The 18,230-nt window shown below is 39.9% G+C and overlaps 1 protein-coding gene across 4 annotated transcripts in view; it reads left to right on the forward strand.

Annotated features, from left to right (window-relative positions):
- LOC117731405 (zeta-sarcoglycan) overlaps positions 1-18,230 on the forward strand; it is a 283,875-nt gene that overhangs the window by 191,255 nt on the left and 74,390 nt on the right. For all 4 annotated transcript variants that reach the window (XM_034533761.1, XM_034533778.1, XM_034533752.1 and 1 more), the window contains one exon: positions 4,723-4,824. In XM_034533761.1, coding sequence (XP_034389652.1) covers positions 4,723-4,824 — 102 coding nt within the window. The remainder of the gene's footprint in view (positions 1-4,722; positions 4,825-18,230) is intronic.

Consider the following 18,230-nt stretch of genomic DNA (forward strand, 5'->3'; position numbering starts at 1 on the left):
CTCACCACAAGCACTCAAGGCTGCACGAGTTTACAAGGAAGCTTAAATAGTGGACAGTGATCTTAGTGAGATAAAACATCTAAATGGGAACAGCCTTGATATAGAGAGTAAGTCTGTGATGCAAGAACGGAAATCAATATGTGTTAGATCTCAAGAAGCAAAGACGGAAGTATAAAACGCTGTTGAGGGGTTTCACTGAAGAAAATAAACAATATTCTAAAAACATAATCAGAAGTGAATACATACACAGATATGAAAAAACAAACATACCATACAGCTTGTGAATTTCAACAAACAAAGCAACAGAAAAGACCAAGAATGTTAGTACTGCACTGTATTTCTATATGTATATATATATATATATATATATATATATATATATATATATATATATATATATATATATATATATACATATACATATATACCGTATGTAATATATATACAGTATATGGACAACTTTAAAATGTTGCTATGGTTGTTTTTTTTTGTTCTCTTCTCAGTATCTTTTTATTAGCACATCTGCAGATTGAAAATGTTAAAATGAAATACATCGTGCTGTATTTATGTTATCATTTACTTTCCCTAAAGTTCGGGTGGCTGAAATGCATTGAAGTCAGTTTGCAACTTTTAATTATGAATAATCTAAATGTCTAATACCAATTATTGCTCAATTATAAATACCTTTCAACATGATTACCAGAGTGAGCTTTTAATTGAAGAAGAACACCGCACTGCTCAAACGCATATTACAAGGTATGATCTGTTTTCCAAAAATAATTCAACAATGTGAAAGAGAGATGGAAGCGAATGGTGAGAGAGCTGAAGAGAAGAACAAAGAAACGCCTCGACAAGACAAACAGATTCAAGAAGAGCGCTAAACAATGAATACAGAGATTTACTCATTTTCTTCTGTTTGTTGATGAATTCCCATTGTAATCTAGGCTTTGGCAATATTGTTCCCAAGTACCATTCATGCCAGTGATGCATACTGGACTGGAAATGAAGCCAACAGACGAGCAGTGTGTGAGAAACGGAGGCAAAGCTGTCATGTTCAATCAGAATGTGGCTTCTGTGTTGGACAGTGGAATAAAACCTCCTGATTAATTTTAACATCATTGTCTTCATGTTTTGGAAAATTGAGACTGAGACTGAGAGGGAGGAATACAGAGGATTGCAGGAAATGTAGTTATTGTGAATTTGTTTAAACTAAGCTAATTATGTACGTATGCCTCTGTCTCCATGTGTGTGTGTGTGTGTGTGTGTGTGTGTGTGTATATTCCGGTAGTGAGTGAGTTTGTCATTCCCCAGGCCTGTTATGTTATGGCTTATTGAAAGAGCCCAATGCTCCATTCAGCATAATAACTATAGATCTAACAACAGCACTAAAAAACCTCTGGCTGGTTTAACTTATCGATCCGACACACTCTTATCACACACTCTTATCACTGTGCGCTGCTCCCATTTGTACGTTTGTGTGCGAGTGGATTACACATGGACCAATATATGGGGTTAGGATTGGTTTTGCTAATATGAGATGTGTTCAATTACAGATTTGCAATAAAAAGGATTCATGTTAATCCAATGTAGGAAACCATTTCCCTGAACGGGTTACAACTCAGACTTCTGTATTGATTTTATACACATTTCCAAAAATAAGGATTGTTATTTTCAATTAAAGTATTAATACCTTCAAATCCACGTCTTAGAATTCAGAGTTTTTAGGTTTGTCAAAATCCACTCGCTTTACGTTGACCTAGTGTAGTTTATGTTATCATCGTTTGCTAAACATTAATAACTAAGATGTGGGATTCAAGTGGTCCTGCATACAGCCAAAACAATGTCATTTAAGTGACAATCCAAAATAACATTGTTATACTAAAGTCACCGGATCCAATCGAGACACGAGTCAAACGACATCACTGTACATCTTTAATACGTCTCATACAATGAGACTTGAAATGAATCTCAAGATCCCACATGTTTATCATAACAGGTAGCGAATAGAAAAGCGTGCCCAACATAAATCACGTAAGTGCAATGCAATACATTTCTGATTTGGAAGGCTTCGTTGCACATGACAATTAATGATAATCTGCTACAGCACTCTGAACAGAATTAATTTCTATCTCCACGGACGGTTTCATGAACATTTGTGTACACGGAAGGAGACTTGTTGTCATCGAGCAACATACTCTGTGGGAGAGTTACGCCAATTGTTTGTTTAAGGGTTTTAGGTTCTCGAGACTTAAAATGTTTCAGATTAATCAGAAACAGCACTGTCACGATTTGTTTCATTTTAATATCTCAATTAAAAACAATGTGGCAATAACAACGTGTATATATGTCTATTCAAATATGTTACATTGTATAAAATCTTAATGATTCAACAATTTTCTTTGGGATTTCAGCTGATCTCTTATCAAACTGGCTACATATGCAAACAAAGCAATGGTATCAGTGTCTTTTCAAATGTAAACTTCTATATTTATCAAAAGACATACTGTGTGTTTCCCCGGAATCTACTACAGTACCCATAATCCTCACCACACTGAGCGAGCACATGATCAGAGCAGCTGTTGCATTGCTCCGCTGTCACTCTCCTAAGCACAGATTTGACATGGTACAGTAGCTGCCTCTTTGCTCTGTAAAAGCCCTTACCACCATCCTGATACCCTGCATGGCTGTTTGAAAGGAATTTAATCTGACCATGGAAGTCTGATCCGACAATCTCTCAAGCTTTCCCTCGTGTGGGATCTGTAAAATGTGACACAGCTGATCGCAAACTGGGACAAAGCCATTTTTATCACGGCGTGCCGCTCAGCTGATCAGAAATGGAACTGCGATGTCAAGGACACAAATGTGTTCACAGGGCTCAAAGTCTACTGATGATTTCTTTTGTTTGGTTTTTGTGACGTTGTAAAAAGGGCTAATCGACCTAGTAAAAGCAGTGGGGCACAAATGTGTATCTGTCGTTATAGTTTTTGTTTAATTATTGCTTTGTTCTTCAACTTTTTAGACCATTTCCTGATCCAATGAGGCTGGGGATAAGTTAGGGAAGAAACCCATTTAAGTTCTTATTTTTCATCTGGGTTACTTGTAGGGTTGATAAATCGGGCCCTAAAGGTTACCATGAATTCACAATTCCGTGTGAAAGGGAAACCGAAGGTCTAAACAATAAAGGCAAATGTATACAATGTTAATCAAAGTCAAAAATCAAGCTATAAAAATCAAACTCTTTTAAATTGTGTAATTTGTGATTTTTATGCATTGACCTTTGTTTGAGCAGCCAAATCATCCCCCTCCGCTACCTAACTGCCGTTGCACTCTCTTCTATAACTCAATGTGTTTTCTCAACGGGGGCTTTTTTTTCATCTGTCTTTCTGACAAGCTGGAATGTGTTCCTGGGTTTTCTGTCTGCATTGGAAGCTAAAACGTCAACACCATGTCGTTATGACAAAGATAAATCAACTTTCAAAACTACATCCCTCATAAGGCTTTGACAGTTGGCCGATGGCTAAGACTCCTGGGATGTGTTGAACGCTACCAAAGTAAGCGCAACATGTACAGTGCATCAAGTGTCACTTATTGTCCCTACGGTTGCCCATCCTTTTTTGGGCGGGGGGGCATTTAATGGTTATTGTATGTTGCTCGTTGATGTTGAATATAGGCATTAATAATTACATGCTTGCATTAAAAATATATCCCGAACAGACTGTTACAAATGTTCTCTGTAAAACAGGCTCTTACTGTGGATGAAGCAGACCTCTGTGAATACATGATATTCCCATAACTCATCAATATTACACTGCTCATCAATGACTAATGTTAATAAGCACTGCTGATTATCTGGAGATCCTTAAAATCTCTGAACATGTCTTAAATTGTCCAAACCTAAAACACTAAATAGTGTAGATATCTTAAATGCTGACAATCATGATTTTATGATCGTTATTTCGTCGTGGCACATTTGCAAGATGAAGCAGATTAAACAGAAACGTCATTCATTTTATATCTCCGTAAATGTAAGACACATGAAATGGACAGCAGTTAAATTGTTTCCAAATATACTGTAGATTTCTAAAGTTCAGATTCGATGGGTAAATACTTTGTGTCTTCATTCTGGTTGTGTCATTCCCCGGCTTTGTTGAATCCCCAGGAGCTGTGGCGAGAAGCCGAGCTGTAAAGTCAGATCAGAATGAGAGTTAAATGAGAGAATTAGACCTCTGACCCACCATAACAATGCAGTCAAGTGCCGTTTCCTTCAATGGACACGGCTAGCTAATTGTCCCAAATAGCATATAATTGGATCATTTTATGGATACAGAATCAGATACATTGTTATACTCTGAAAATGTATTTGAGTCTGTTTGAAACCTGAAGGCAATTGAACCGTAACTTTTCCTCTAACCGAATCCAAGTCTGTTCAACCTCCAGCCGCAGAGGTACCTGTATGAATAACTGACAAACTGACTACTGTTCTCTGCCTTGTCTGTATTACTATGTGTAATATAATAATACCCTTTAAGTAATGGATGTTTGTGTTATTTATATACACGACTAATAGAAAACTCATCAGAATGCATATGAGTAAAGTGAATCAATGGATTCCCTGGCTCTATGGAGGAACTATGTCTGTAAAAAAATCAAATGTTCATTGTTTGTGCTCGAAACAATAAACACTAATAATGGTTTTCTCTGTATGCATCTCTGTCGTTTTAGGATGGAATGGGGAATCTGCAGGTGACCAAGGAAGGTGTCCGATTGGAGGGAGTGTCCGAATTCTTATTGCCTCTATACGTCAAAGAGATCCAGTCTCGTAGGGTAAGAAGTTTGTATACGTGTTAGTGTGTGTACGTGTGTTTTTAATGCGCCCCTATAATGAGCAGAAATCAGATGTTCCCAGCAGTCACGATCTATTTGTCATGTATGTGACACATTATGAGGCTACATATGATCCAGCAGTCTTCCATATCTCCATTCATCAATACACAGTATCATCATTAATCCCGTCAGCTGAGGCAACATAGACACTTTGTCACTCTATATAGGACAATCATTTGACACTGTGTGTACGTGTGCTCAAGAGAGTGTGAGTGTTATATGTATGAATGGTAAGCAGGCGGGGATCGACTGTAATATTGTCACACTGTCACAAACACGTTGCCGGTCTGTGTGTACAGAGCGGGGGAGTGGAATTTCAATTGCACAGCAAAAGATTAATGGTGTGATGGAGGAGGACAGAAGGATATAGAACAAGTGACAGACAGGACATTTATGAACGATGCTGCCCCGATTGCAATTTTCTTGGCTGATTCTGATCTGCCGAATCCAATGTTAGCCGATTCTGCTTTTCTTTTGAAGAATTATAATTGACAGCAAGGCTCCATGCAGACTAACGTGTTTTCACCACCGTCCTCTTGTCATAGTACTTAATTTGTATCATATGTAGTGGTTATTTGAATAAATGCAAATACTTGCTTTGATTAACATTGTGTTAGGAAGTTAAACAGGTCATGATTCCAGTTCTAACATCTAACACAACTGGATTAATGCAAGTTCCCTGACGATTTCTTTTGTTTTTTTACAAGATCACATTTTGAAAACATCCTCACCCAATTCTCAATTTTGCTAGGTAGAGTTTGAAGGCCCCATACTGCAAGTCGAGGTAACTGTTGGCAGATGCTCTGAGCAGCATGGGAATGAATTACAATACAATAACAGTCTGGTCAAGTTAGTTGTTCCAAAAGTGTTTCAGGTTGTTCCTCCACAGCTTTTTTTAATCCTGCAGTTTTCACAGATTGTGAGCTATATGTCTGTGTACTAGCATACGATATAAATCAATAATCATGAAGTCGAGGTAACTGTTGGCAGCACACGTGTGTAAATGTGAAATTAAAGGTATGAATTATGAGAAGCTGATATCAGCATCTTTAGAAAGACGATATACCCCATACTCTGAAAAGAAAGTTTCCTGGACACTTTTTCACGCCAGCTGATGGCGATGCGACCGTCCTTTCAGAAAGTAGAACAGGTTATTTATCCACATCTCTGACACTGAAACACAGTGTTCTGCTGTTGTGAGCTTGACAACAATGTCCATGGCTCTCAACAGTGCCTTTTCCCCTTTTATCCAATAAAAACCCTGTCCAATATATATTATACATATAATAATACATAATAGATTGTATATGTCTGGCAGATAAATATGGAAAAGCACGGAAAACTTGATTTAATAGTAATGAAAGAAACAAGTAGAGGTGATATAAAAGTCCAGAAGTATGGTGAAGATTAAAAAGAAAAAACACAAAGCAAAAAAAAAGGATGACTGGAGGTCAAATATGTGGAGACAGAATTAAGGTTGAGAGTGGAGACAGATGATGAAGGGTGAAGAATGACAGTGAGGAGATGGAATGAAGGGAGACGAATAGTGCTGTAGGGCATAACATTATGGATAGGAAGGAAGAAGCTAAAAGGAGGCTCAACAAACGCTTGTTTGGACATTATGAGTGGAATAGATGGGTGAGAAACTGCTTTAAACTCAAATCTCTAAATTGTTGCTCACATTAAGTATTCCTTATTTACAGGCCAGTGTAAAGCAATGGATCAGGCTACGATGGCACAGCAGTTTTCAGCAGCATTTGCATCAACATTGTTGCAAATGCATTGCCCGGAGAGCTATCGAGACCACTTGTGTAGAGGAAGGAAACTGTAGATGCAGCTCCCCCTGTTTTCAAGTGCAGTATGAATGAATGGTCACTACTCCAGCTGTTGCTACTTTATTATCCCCCCCCCCCCCCACACACACACACACACACACACACGTGCACACACACACATACACACACACACACACGTTATGGTTGGCTGTTTGCCGCAGTTTGTTCGCATTGAAAAGTCATATTCTGTAAACAGCCTCACAAATGTGTGGGTTCAGTCTTGAAAGCCTCGAGAATTCAAGCTTTCACACGTCTTGCACAGACAATATTTTAGAGATTGACAGTCGTCTTGAAGTCGTCGACTGAGACACTTCATACAAACTTGACTAAATTAATTGAGTCACTTATGAGTAGTAAGTGTCAATCCATGGCAGTGTTGAACAGGAACGATGATTTGAGAAAGAGTGTCACTGCATCCTTGAGCATGGAGCCCTGAATGAGCACCCAAGAAAACTTAAATTCTAGTTTTAGCAATACATTACCACACAACACATCATTCGTATATTTCTCTATGTCACCCAATAGTAGCAAAATATTAGAGCCGACACAAAACATAAATAAATGGTAAGTGAAACTGTGCATTTGTTTACACGCAGTGGTTTTGTTTCCTTTTACTCCGTTATAGCAGCGTGCTTGTCTGTCTCTGTATACTGTACAGTGTGTACTGTGTGTACTCTGTGTGTGATTGTCAACCATTGTGTTCACAAGTCTGTGTGATAATGCGTGTGTGAGTTGCAATGCGCCTGTCTACTGTAAGTATATATTGATATTTTCATGTCTGAGCAGATATTGATGTTTTGTGCCTGTGTGGAAGCCAATGCATATTTGTGTTTGAGTGTGTGCACGAGGCGGCGCATCTCTTCTTACATGAAGCCAAACAGCAGGTCGCCCTCGCACTTCCTAAACAGCAGGTATGCTATTATTTTTATATCCACAGTCACTGTGCTTTGACTGAAGCGCGGTTGAATTGGGGTGTGAGCATGCTAAATATGCTAAATATGAGGTATCCACCAAACTCCTTGAGGACACAGAAGTCTACCGCTTGTTCTGTGAGGAGAACTATTGGAGAGAGATGGGGGAAAAAGAGAAATCTGTGAAAGCAGAGTTAATTCACATACTTATAAATAAAACAAACATATTTAACTAACAAACATGTGTAATGTTGCATTCACAATGTTGAATTCACATGGAATGTGTATGCTGCCATAATGAATTAGTTTTGTTCACAAAAGAATTTATAAAATATGTTAAATGGAATTATGTTGTGTTTATTATTCTATATAGTTATCTGCATGTAGCTATAGAATGCAACTATCTCTTGATATTAGGTTATATAACAACTTTCACCTACATAACATCCGGTTGTAAACATTTTAACTGTGGGCAGCAATGCCGTGTACCGTTGCCCGTAGACCGAGTTACATGGACACACACTCTAAGAAACCATTGACGTGATGCCATGTAATCAGCCAAGACAACGCTGAAAAAAAGAGACAAAACATACTCACCAACCCAAAGAGGGTCCCTTGGATCTGGCTCACTAGAGGATATAAGAGTGCTTCAACAGAGAGAGTGATGGTGAAGTGGAAAATAGTGACACACGGAACATTGCAAGAGAAAGAGAAACCTTCAAAGGCAGGAATCGATGAGACAACACTGGAATGAATGGAGAGAAGAAAGAAGGTCATATGTTGTTGCACATTGGAGGCTTTAGCACTGACCGTTGCAGAATTTTGCAACTCACTTATTAGTTAAAGTGCAGCCGAACACTAAAAGGGCAGAAGAGGAGAAGGATTTGAATGTTTAATGCATTAAAGAGTTTGAGATTGAATCAGTTTGGACGTACATTTTTCAATAAAGAGGATGATATACTCGAAACAGTAAACAAGAACACTTGGGAAAGTACAACTTAAGTCACTCTTGGTTCCCGGCCTCAGGGAGCCGTAAGGAGCCAATTACGGTTTGGTGCCCAAAGAAGACGCACTGAGAAACTTGCTACTTGTTGTGCAGTTTGTGTCTTTTTTAGTTTTACAAGAAAATACTTAAAGGATGAGGACTAACTGGTTTACTTTGCAAATGTATGTCTGGTTAATGGAACCATAGCTGCTTCCCAAAGCTTTTTTATGGGACCGTCTCCCACGCAGTGGATGAGAGCCTCAATAGGCTCAACTTAACATCTATATCATGCAGCCTCTAACATCTCTCCTGTTGTAATTCTGCACCCCTGAGTTAATCACTTGTTGTATCTGGACACCTGATAGTCCATTATTGCATTCACACCATAATCACACAATAATCCCCTACTAAAGTAAAATTCTCCATTCATTTCTTTTTTTTACTCAATTTGGCCGATGTGAGTTTGTTTTAACCACATCTGTGTAACCACTGATGTGGTTAACTCATTTAGGAAAGTTAGCCAGTACTCTTTTTAAATCATCTCGGATTTAAACTTGAATCATCAAGTATTTTCTGTTGGTATTCATTTATTGTCATTCTGCAACACAGCGGTGTACAATTTCAATTCAATTCAGTTTATTTTGTATAGCCCAATATCTCAAATTTCCCTCAGAGGGCTTTACAATCTGTACACATACGACATCCAGGACCTCACATCGGATCAGGAAAAACTCCCCAAAAATAACCTTTCACAGGGAAAAAAGGGAAGAAACCTTCAGGAGAGCAACAGAGGAGGATCCCTCTCCCCGGATGGACAGATGCAATAGATGTCATGTGTACAGAAAATGTAATGCAGTTGTTTGAGCACCAAGCATTAATGTAATGTAGTCGACTGTTTTCGGCTGCGTTTGGACAGGCTGGTCTGGCTGGGGGGGAAATGTGGGCAGTGATCATCTCAAAGTCCGCTGCACTTTATCCAATCCCCACGCTTCCCTCTTTGATTATGACGATCTTATCTCTTTCATATGCGATAAGCACTCCACTTATATTGTAGTGTCGCCATTTTATAACTGATTTATCTGTGCAGGACCCTTGTCACAAACCTGATTTGGGAAGGGTTATGGTTTGCTGTCCCCGTTATCAAGAGTATAATGCACTTAAAAAAAAAACTTACAATTAGGAGAAAACAAACTTTAGGATATACAAGGTACCCATGAGAATGGAGAAGATGAAGATGGCATCCCTCCAATGTCCTATGCAAAAACATTGCACACACACACACACACACACACACACACACATAATCAAGGCCATCCCCCAGCAATGTAATAATTGGTAAATGAAACATTGTGACTCCCAGAGAGCTAAATATAGAACTCTGCACATAAAAGAAAACAATGCCATACTGAGAGATGATATTGGGAGGGAAAAAGACAAGGTAACACAGATGACTGGAGCGGAAGGGAAGAGAAAGAAGAAAGTCTGGAGGAAATAAAGGGGTCAGAGTGAGTCAAAGAGACCTAAACAGGTAGGATAAAAGGTCTGAATACATGATAAAGAGAGAAACAAAGAAAATCAAGAGGGATGACAAAAATAAATAGAAACACTAGCTGGTGGAATAAAGTCAGGTGTAACTGCTGCGGATGTTGGTATTTTTTATTTGAGTCAGTATGTTTTGCAATTTTAACATGCTGGTTTTAATTTCCATATCTGCTGGAAGGCTATTGTGTTTGGTTTGTTTAGTCTTACCTTCCTAGCAGGTAAATAGACATTGTGTGAGGTCGAATACTTCGACACTGGCAGTCATGTTGGCAGAACAAACCTTGACATGCAGGTGTTTGAATTTGTTTTTTATAAAGTTCTGAGAAGTGCCGCTCACATTGTTGAGTGTGTGTGCTTGCGTTTCATAATCAAAAGAAACAATATTTATCTTGATTCCTCAGTGGGCATGGATGACAGCTAAATACCCTCCCATACTGAGAGAAACGCAGCAAACACAGCAGTGTAGTAACAGTAAAATATATAATTTTTTGTTTAACAACCACAGCATAACTGGCTCAATCAACATACCACCCAAGTGCACTTACATTTAAGCAAAAAATACTAAATAAATCAATACAAAATAGTCATATGTTGTCATATTCTTTGCTGAACACTGCACAATAGTAGTGTCGCAAAACAGGAGGCAGGTCTGACTGAGATCAACGGACACAAAACCAGCAGGCAGAACATCCGCCAAAGAAAGTGAGAGAGATGTTTCAGGCATGCATGACGCACACACAGAACAGCCAGCAGGCGGGCGTAGCTTGAGCATTTGGCAGCAACATACATGATTGGTCAAGGAAGTACTGAGGCAAAGGCAGGAAAAAGGAAGGCAGTGGAGAAGCACAGCGAGGGACTCGATAGGCATTGAGAGGCACAGGGAAAGCTTTGATGGACACAGGATCTGGAGAAGTGACTGTGTGGCCACAGGATAACGCTGGCGAGCAGCCACAACCTCTGTCAGCCCTGAGAGGAACATCATGAGCAACAGCTCCCGGAGGACACCACGCACAGCACACAACATGCGCTCTGACAATACGTGTTGCATAGGACAGGCCAGTCACATTCATTATGGAAAATCCAGGTTGCACATTGTGGACAGGATGATATTGAAACAAATGTGGCACAAATCAACAAAAAATGTGTGTTAGCAGACATAACAGGCCGGGCAAAATGTGCTTTATTTGACCTTCCAGGCTGGTTCATCAATAGGCAGGCGTGTCTGAATCACACGAGCTGACACTTTGCATGGTGAGCTACTGGCGCACGCAACCAACAGGAGGCCTCGAAAATGTCCGCTCACGGTAAAAAACTAAAGGTTTATACAGAATGCTTAGTGCTTAGTTTGTGGAGAATCGGCACTACGGGACTAAACATGCGGACAAATAAAAGAACTTGACTGATGCAGAGCGGCGCGGGCCGCTGGTGGTTTTGCTAGTTAAGCTGCAGACCCAACAAGGACTTTTACCGAGCTTCACAAATCCAGGGAGGGATCAGCTGTCAGCTGTCCTTCACTATCCACCTCAGACATTCAACCAGTCTTCAATGAACTTGTTCATCCAAGACAGACTGGATTCTTCTCACTGAGGAAGAACAACTGAACTGAACTGGAAAACATCAAAAGCACTCATTGCTTTTGTATAACGTGAATCAAATGCTTCTCTTTAACATATATCTTGTGTATTTTTGTGAAGGTTTAAAAGGTATGTTAAAAAAATAAAATGTCATTTTTGACATTTTCATAGCCTTATTGTAATGTATGCCATTCTTACCAGTAGCAACAGTAGTTTGGACCTCCACAACGGTCCAAATTTCACATGTGGCCCCTTGGGAAAATGAATTGCCCACCTCTGCTCTAGAACGACTGATTCTGATCTGTCGGCATTGTGTGTCTCTACCTTCCAAAACTGTCATGCTTTGGGGAAAAAAACAGCATTAACTGACTGATGGTTTGTATTTAAGTCAGATTATTCGTTCACCCATTCATCATATGGATAACTCTACTCTGCCTTTCAACTCGTCCACTACAGGCTTTCAAAGCAAGCGACTGTGATGAGTAGAAACCTAAAGAAGAAGCCCTAAAACACATGATGTTGAGGGGCACTTGCCAGAACGACTGATGCTGTCGTTCCTCTTGGGAGGACATTCTCCTTTCGCAGCAAGGCAGCGTAAACTTCCAAATATTACACAAGTATAAGGAAATGAGCTGTGCGGATTGGTGATGCTGACATTACCAGACGGGAGGGTAATTAACTGCTACTTAGTAGAGTAGAGACTTTACAGAGCTCTCTGTGGTTGCTGTGCATGATTTTCAGAAAGCTTGGACTTTTTTTTCCTTCTTCTTCTATGTCTTACAGTCTGTATATGTGGGGGATTTACATAGTATGTGCGGTATGTACTTGGGAGCCACTGTAAACCAGAGGCTGTGGGATTATCCTCAGAGCAGCAGGTTTTGTGGGGGATTTCAAGCTGTGGTGGTGTATTTTAAAAAGCACACTATGGATGCAGTGTTCCCTGTGTCTTGCCCTCGCTGCTCTATTCCCACAAAGGCCTGTCTTTAGTGACACACACACACACCGACTCTTGCCACATAGGCCCTAATTGTCCCCATAGGGACCCTATGACGACCTATCACCACCACAGGAGGCACAAAGAAAACTTCATTTATTCTGCTCTCTTGCTGTCTCGCTTTATCTTTTTTTGATTTGACTTTTCTTTTATGTGTCTCTTTCCCCTTTTATAACGCCTTTTCTTCCTCCACACCCTGTCTATAGCATCTCTCGCTCTCTCTAACGCCTCGTTTCTATGTTGTTTTTGTTCTGTCTTTCTCTCTCACCGCTGTAGTGAAACTGGCTGCCCAGAGACAGGCCTTGTTATGGGCAATACACTGCCTGGATAAGAGCTTCACGTCCTGGGAAGGGAAAAAAAAATGTCTCTGGCACACACAGTGGAGATAGAGTAAATGTATACATGGAAGGTGGTCATATATAAAATAAGGCATAGTGCCGATGTTCAGCAAACTGGAAAAGAGAGTGAGATTAAAAAGCAATGATGAATATATAGACGTAATGAAAGAAATAATTATTAACAGCAACAATAATTGAAGAATTCTTCTCATCCATATTCTGTACTGCAGCTCCAAGGAAGAATGAAAAATATGGGGAGGGTGAAGGTGGGAGGACGCCATAACTTTATTTTTGCTGTTTGTCAGTTTTAGATTTATTACTCTCTCTGTCTGCCTCATACTTTCACTGTGCTTCTCCTCTGGAGACCTGAGCTAGCTGAAACTTCTCCAACTCTGGTGCTGTAATTGAATAGCAGAGAGTTCTAATGGAACATTAGGCTGTTCCCGTCTTGGCAGGCCCTATTGATTTGGACTTTGCAGCATTGTAAACAATCCGGGCTGAATGTAACTGAACGGATGCAGACCTTGGTATGGGCAATAATTCCAGGGCTATTGCTGCGGACCAAGAAACTGGTACAGCGTGGTGTTATTGGTGCTTTACTAGCGCGTTGCCCTGGGTGGCTTGATCTTGCAACTTTGTCTGAACAATAATAGCAGGTGTGTTTGTTTGACTTTGTATTCATGTCTGTTGTTTGTGATAAAGAAAAAGATGCCTCAGAGTCCAACTGTCAAGCACACTTGATCTTAACTGCGTGTCACCTGAGGTGCGCGATGCTGGCCGGTTTTGCCTCTTAGAATTTGAATGCCATTTTCTTTTGTTCGTGGTCACCTCTAGGAAAGAGTGGCATGTTTGTAAACCCACAGTGATTTTCATCACCCTGAAGGCAATACCTTTCATGTAATAAAATCTACTGACAACAGGAAGTCCAATCGCTAAGAATGTTTGTCATCCTCAGTGGGTGTGATTTCCCACATGGAGCGTTTCTAATGGTCAGAGGCTCAGATACTATTTACATTAATGTATCACCATGTGCGGTGAATTGTCTTTCATCTAGTCGAGGGGATGAGGAGGGACACGTGACAACCAAAGAATATGTAAAAAGTAGGCGTAACGTTTAACAAGGTTTTCACTCCAGTGTATTTAAACAAAAAGGTTCTCCATAAAGTGGGAGATGTTGGGACAGGTGTGGTTGTGCCAAACTAATGTAAATCAACAAAACATAACTAGGCCTGGCTAACTACCTCTGGAAACAAAACAAACATAATGGCTTTAACATGCTTCTCTAAACATTGCTTTACCAAATCAAATACAGAGGGAGCGCCGCTCAATAAACCTGATGTTTCTAAACACAAACATGTTTGCACAAATGTAAAGGGAACCTCAAACTCACGACTGTCCTCAACCTCCCACCATAAACCTTCACTCTTAACAACCTCAGTGTCAGTTTACACACAGCATCGAACAAAAAACGGCTTCCTCCTATTAAACTGGGCCCCACTCTGCTGATTGGCCGCTTGGATTCTGAGAAACCAGCATGACCTGCACAGGTGGAAACCAGCCACCTGATTGGCACCAGAAAAGAAAAACAAGGGGAGAGAGGAGAAAACGCACAGATGCGCCATCCTGACACGTAACACACATTAACACACTTCACGACGAATGCTCTGATGTTCATCATTCGTCTGTGCTACAGCTACTTATTCTCTGCTCCTGGTTATTCTATTATATAGATATTTGCAGTATTTTACAATGATGCATTACAGCATTCTAAAAGTATATATGCCGAACGTTATTCCCATAAGCTGACACCATATGCTTTGTCATGATTTAGTTATTATTGTTTGTTGAGCTAGAACAAGACACAGCTACACTTGATGAACAAATATATCTAAAGTGTTAATGCTAAGATCCGTTCATTCATTTTCATAAGACAATCTTGTTACACGATCACACGCAGCTTTCTATTCACCAGCTTGAAACGGTTTTAAGACAACATGAGCTGCTACTTTTTTCCACGACTATATTTAATAATTTCCCTTCCCTAGTGTTTGAAAAGCATAACTCACCAGTCTACCATAAAAGAACACTCAACGTGCGACATCTTCAAGTCCAACAAATGTAAAGTGTATTTGATTTAAACAGCATGTCACCTTTAGCAGGTGGCGCTTGCTACATGAGAATTTCTATAGCCTTCAGCCTGTGGAAAGGAATGACTTAGACGCGCTGTCGGTGATAATAAGTATCGACGTCAGAAGATGAGAGCTCCACCAAGCAGACACATGCAGAGGGCTTGTCAGATGTCTACCCTTCTTCCCTTTCCCCAAAAAACATTACAACATATATAAAATAAGAAGTCAACGGCGTCAGTGAAGTTAGATTGAAGATAATAGAAAAAAGAAGAAAGACTAGTTTGACTGAAAGAGGTTTCCAAAGGTAAGCGAGGCCAGAGGAAGTGCCCTTGATTCGATCATTTCCCCAGAAGCAAGAATAAAGTCTCCATTTATTTGATTCATCACTGAGCTTGAGAATAGTTGAGCATGTGGGTGTGTATGTGTGTGTTTCTGTCTGCATGGGCAAATGTCCACATTGCTTTGTGTCCTGTGTTTGTGTGCGTGTGTGTGCGTGTGTGTGCGTGTGTGTGCGTGTGTGTGCGTGCGTCAGACGTGTTCTCGACCCATGTAAAAATAGTCTTCATTAACATTTAACAGCATTTTTCAGAGTGTCAGGACAATGAAGGCCCTGGAAGGCTGAGAGGAAACGAGACAGACAAAATGAAAAGGAATATTAATCCCTTGTTCCAAAAGATCATCCATCCCTCCATTAGAGGTCACATCATCCAAAAGACACAACAAATCCCCTCATCACAAAACTTGAGTGGAGAAAAAAAGGACATGTCATGCCTCACCATGATAAATCAAAGAGTTTTGATAACGCTGTCATTAACCTTTTAAGACTTAACTTTTATATACTATACTAGACTATATTACCATTATTCAAAACCAATCATTCGCCCCTAACCTTACCAATAACAAACCACTGAACAGGTGGATTTTAGGAAATTTTAAAAGGATGCCTCTCCACCAAAGGACCATTAAAATAAGCGTGCTGCTTCCTTTTACCAAATTGCTTCACCTTTGAGAGTTTCTGGCAGCAAACTGAAGGCGTTGGTTGCTGAATGTGTCTCCATACATTCTTGTAATGTGGACTACCTCACAGTAGATTAAACCCCTTCAGCGCACGTGTCATGGATGCAACGAATCTTCTTAGTTTCTCCACTACTGCACACTGCACTCTTTCACCGGAGGTAATGTGTTATAGTTGGGCTGTTTTCTCAAACACAGAAGCTGTGTAGGAAGAATTTCATGGAAGAGAAAATACCGGGACATAATTCATTACTTAGAGCTTTTATAGGGAGGTTTTCCTTGCTTTAGGTAATTCAGCCTTTGTTATTTAAACCTGTTCTTTTTTCTTCTCCTTTCTAACACCACCCCGTGGGGATGCCCACAAGATGATAAGCCCTCCTTAATAAAGTAGTTTTAAAAAAGCAATACCTCCCCTTGAACACCTAACCTTCCTCGTAACTAATCCTGGCTCGAGGCAGTATATTCCTTCACATCCATAAATGCTGCATTGCTGGCATAAAGACAGTAGTAACCATTGAGCACAAGGCCATCAGCTGTGTGCCAACACTCCATTTAACATTTGATTTAGTGAACTACACACACTGAGGGTCGTTTATAGTTGGCTGGGTTTCTTCTTCTTTAGTGCAGTAATATTCTAGACTTTATTACCTCAACCCAAAGTTCCTCTGGGATTTTGGCTCTGTGTCGGTGCTGTACTTCTTCAACAAACATGCTTCAGAATATAACAGCCACAATTGAATACAAAAAGATGGAAAGATGACTTTAAAGAAGAGCTGAGTTTTTTGTGTGAACACCCACCCCAATCCTTGGTTCTGTGCAGTAATTGGCATGATGATCAGGCGAGCAGATAGCTTTGTACTGACACATTTATCTTTTAGCCCACAGCTAGTTTCAGTAATAGCATCAGTGGGAAAATGAGGGCCTATATTAAGGAAAAGGACGGTCAAGAAGATAGAAGTTCCCTTCTACAGGCAAAGCAATGCATTCACTGAAGTGTGTTAAAGCATTTATTCAATGTAATCACCATGGCAAATGAAGTGTGTAGAATATATGCTCTTACATGGAAGAGACTCTGTCATAGCATGATAATTGAAGAAGTGTTTAAAACCAGTGCCGTATGGCCAAGGCAGGTGTAGCATAACCTCTCGCACAATTATTCACACAATACTTTGACAGTATGAAGTAATATCAAATATATATACATACAATTGATACTCACTCCTAATACTCAACTACCTTAAAGCACACTAACACATTTTTACGCAAATATCAGCCTACACATGACTGACAAGACAAGATGCACTTGCACCTTGTACTGTACACACACACACACACACACACACACACATATTCCATCCATGTGTTTAAGTAAATATGCTATACATTTTCTATTTGAAGTGCTCTCATGCTGAAAAAAGCAGTCTCATAAAAATAGACCGAACTGACATTGATAGTGTTTTTTTTAGCACACACCTTGTCCCTGCCGGTGTTCTGTATGCACAGGTTGTTTCCAGGGGAACGGTCACCATCCACTATGTGAATTTAATTAAGGGTGGAAATTTAAATTAATTAACTAGACGGGAGTGTGGCATTACACTGCTCTGGCCTTATGACATTAAACACACACTCATACACACGTGCTTGCACAGACACACAAGCTTGCACTGAGGAAACACACACAGATTAGATTTAATTACCAGTGTGTAGATCATTGGTACAATGTGGTTCAGCCTTAATTACATATTCTACTCTTCCTCTCTATGTGTGTGAGTGAGAATAAGTGCAAGACAAAAGACAGCGCTGTAAGTGGATCAGTTGCATTTCAGTTACATGAATATGAGTGCACAGTAAGCAGGTTTCATTTTTTGCTGCTGTGGAGTAACATCCACATATTGGCAATTCTTACTTTGTATGCAAACTCAGCTCAATAGACAAACCTTTGCAGTTGCAATGCTTGTCTCTACTGAAACTTACAAATTCCCTGAAGGAATATTCCACCAAACACCTATGTTTTAAGTGTAAAA

Source organism: Cyclopterus lumpus, chromosome 1 (assembly GCF_009769545.1).
Source record: "Cyclopterus lumpus isolate fCycLum1 chromosome 1, fCycLum1.pri, whole genome shotgun sequence".
Classification (NCBI taxonomy): domain Eukaryota; kingdom Metazoa; phylum Chordata; class Actinopteri; order Perciformes; family Cyclopteridae; genus Cyclopterus; species Cyclopterus lumpus.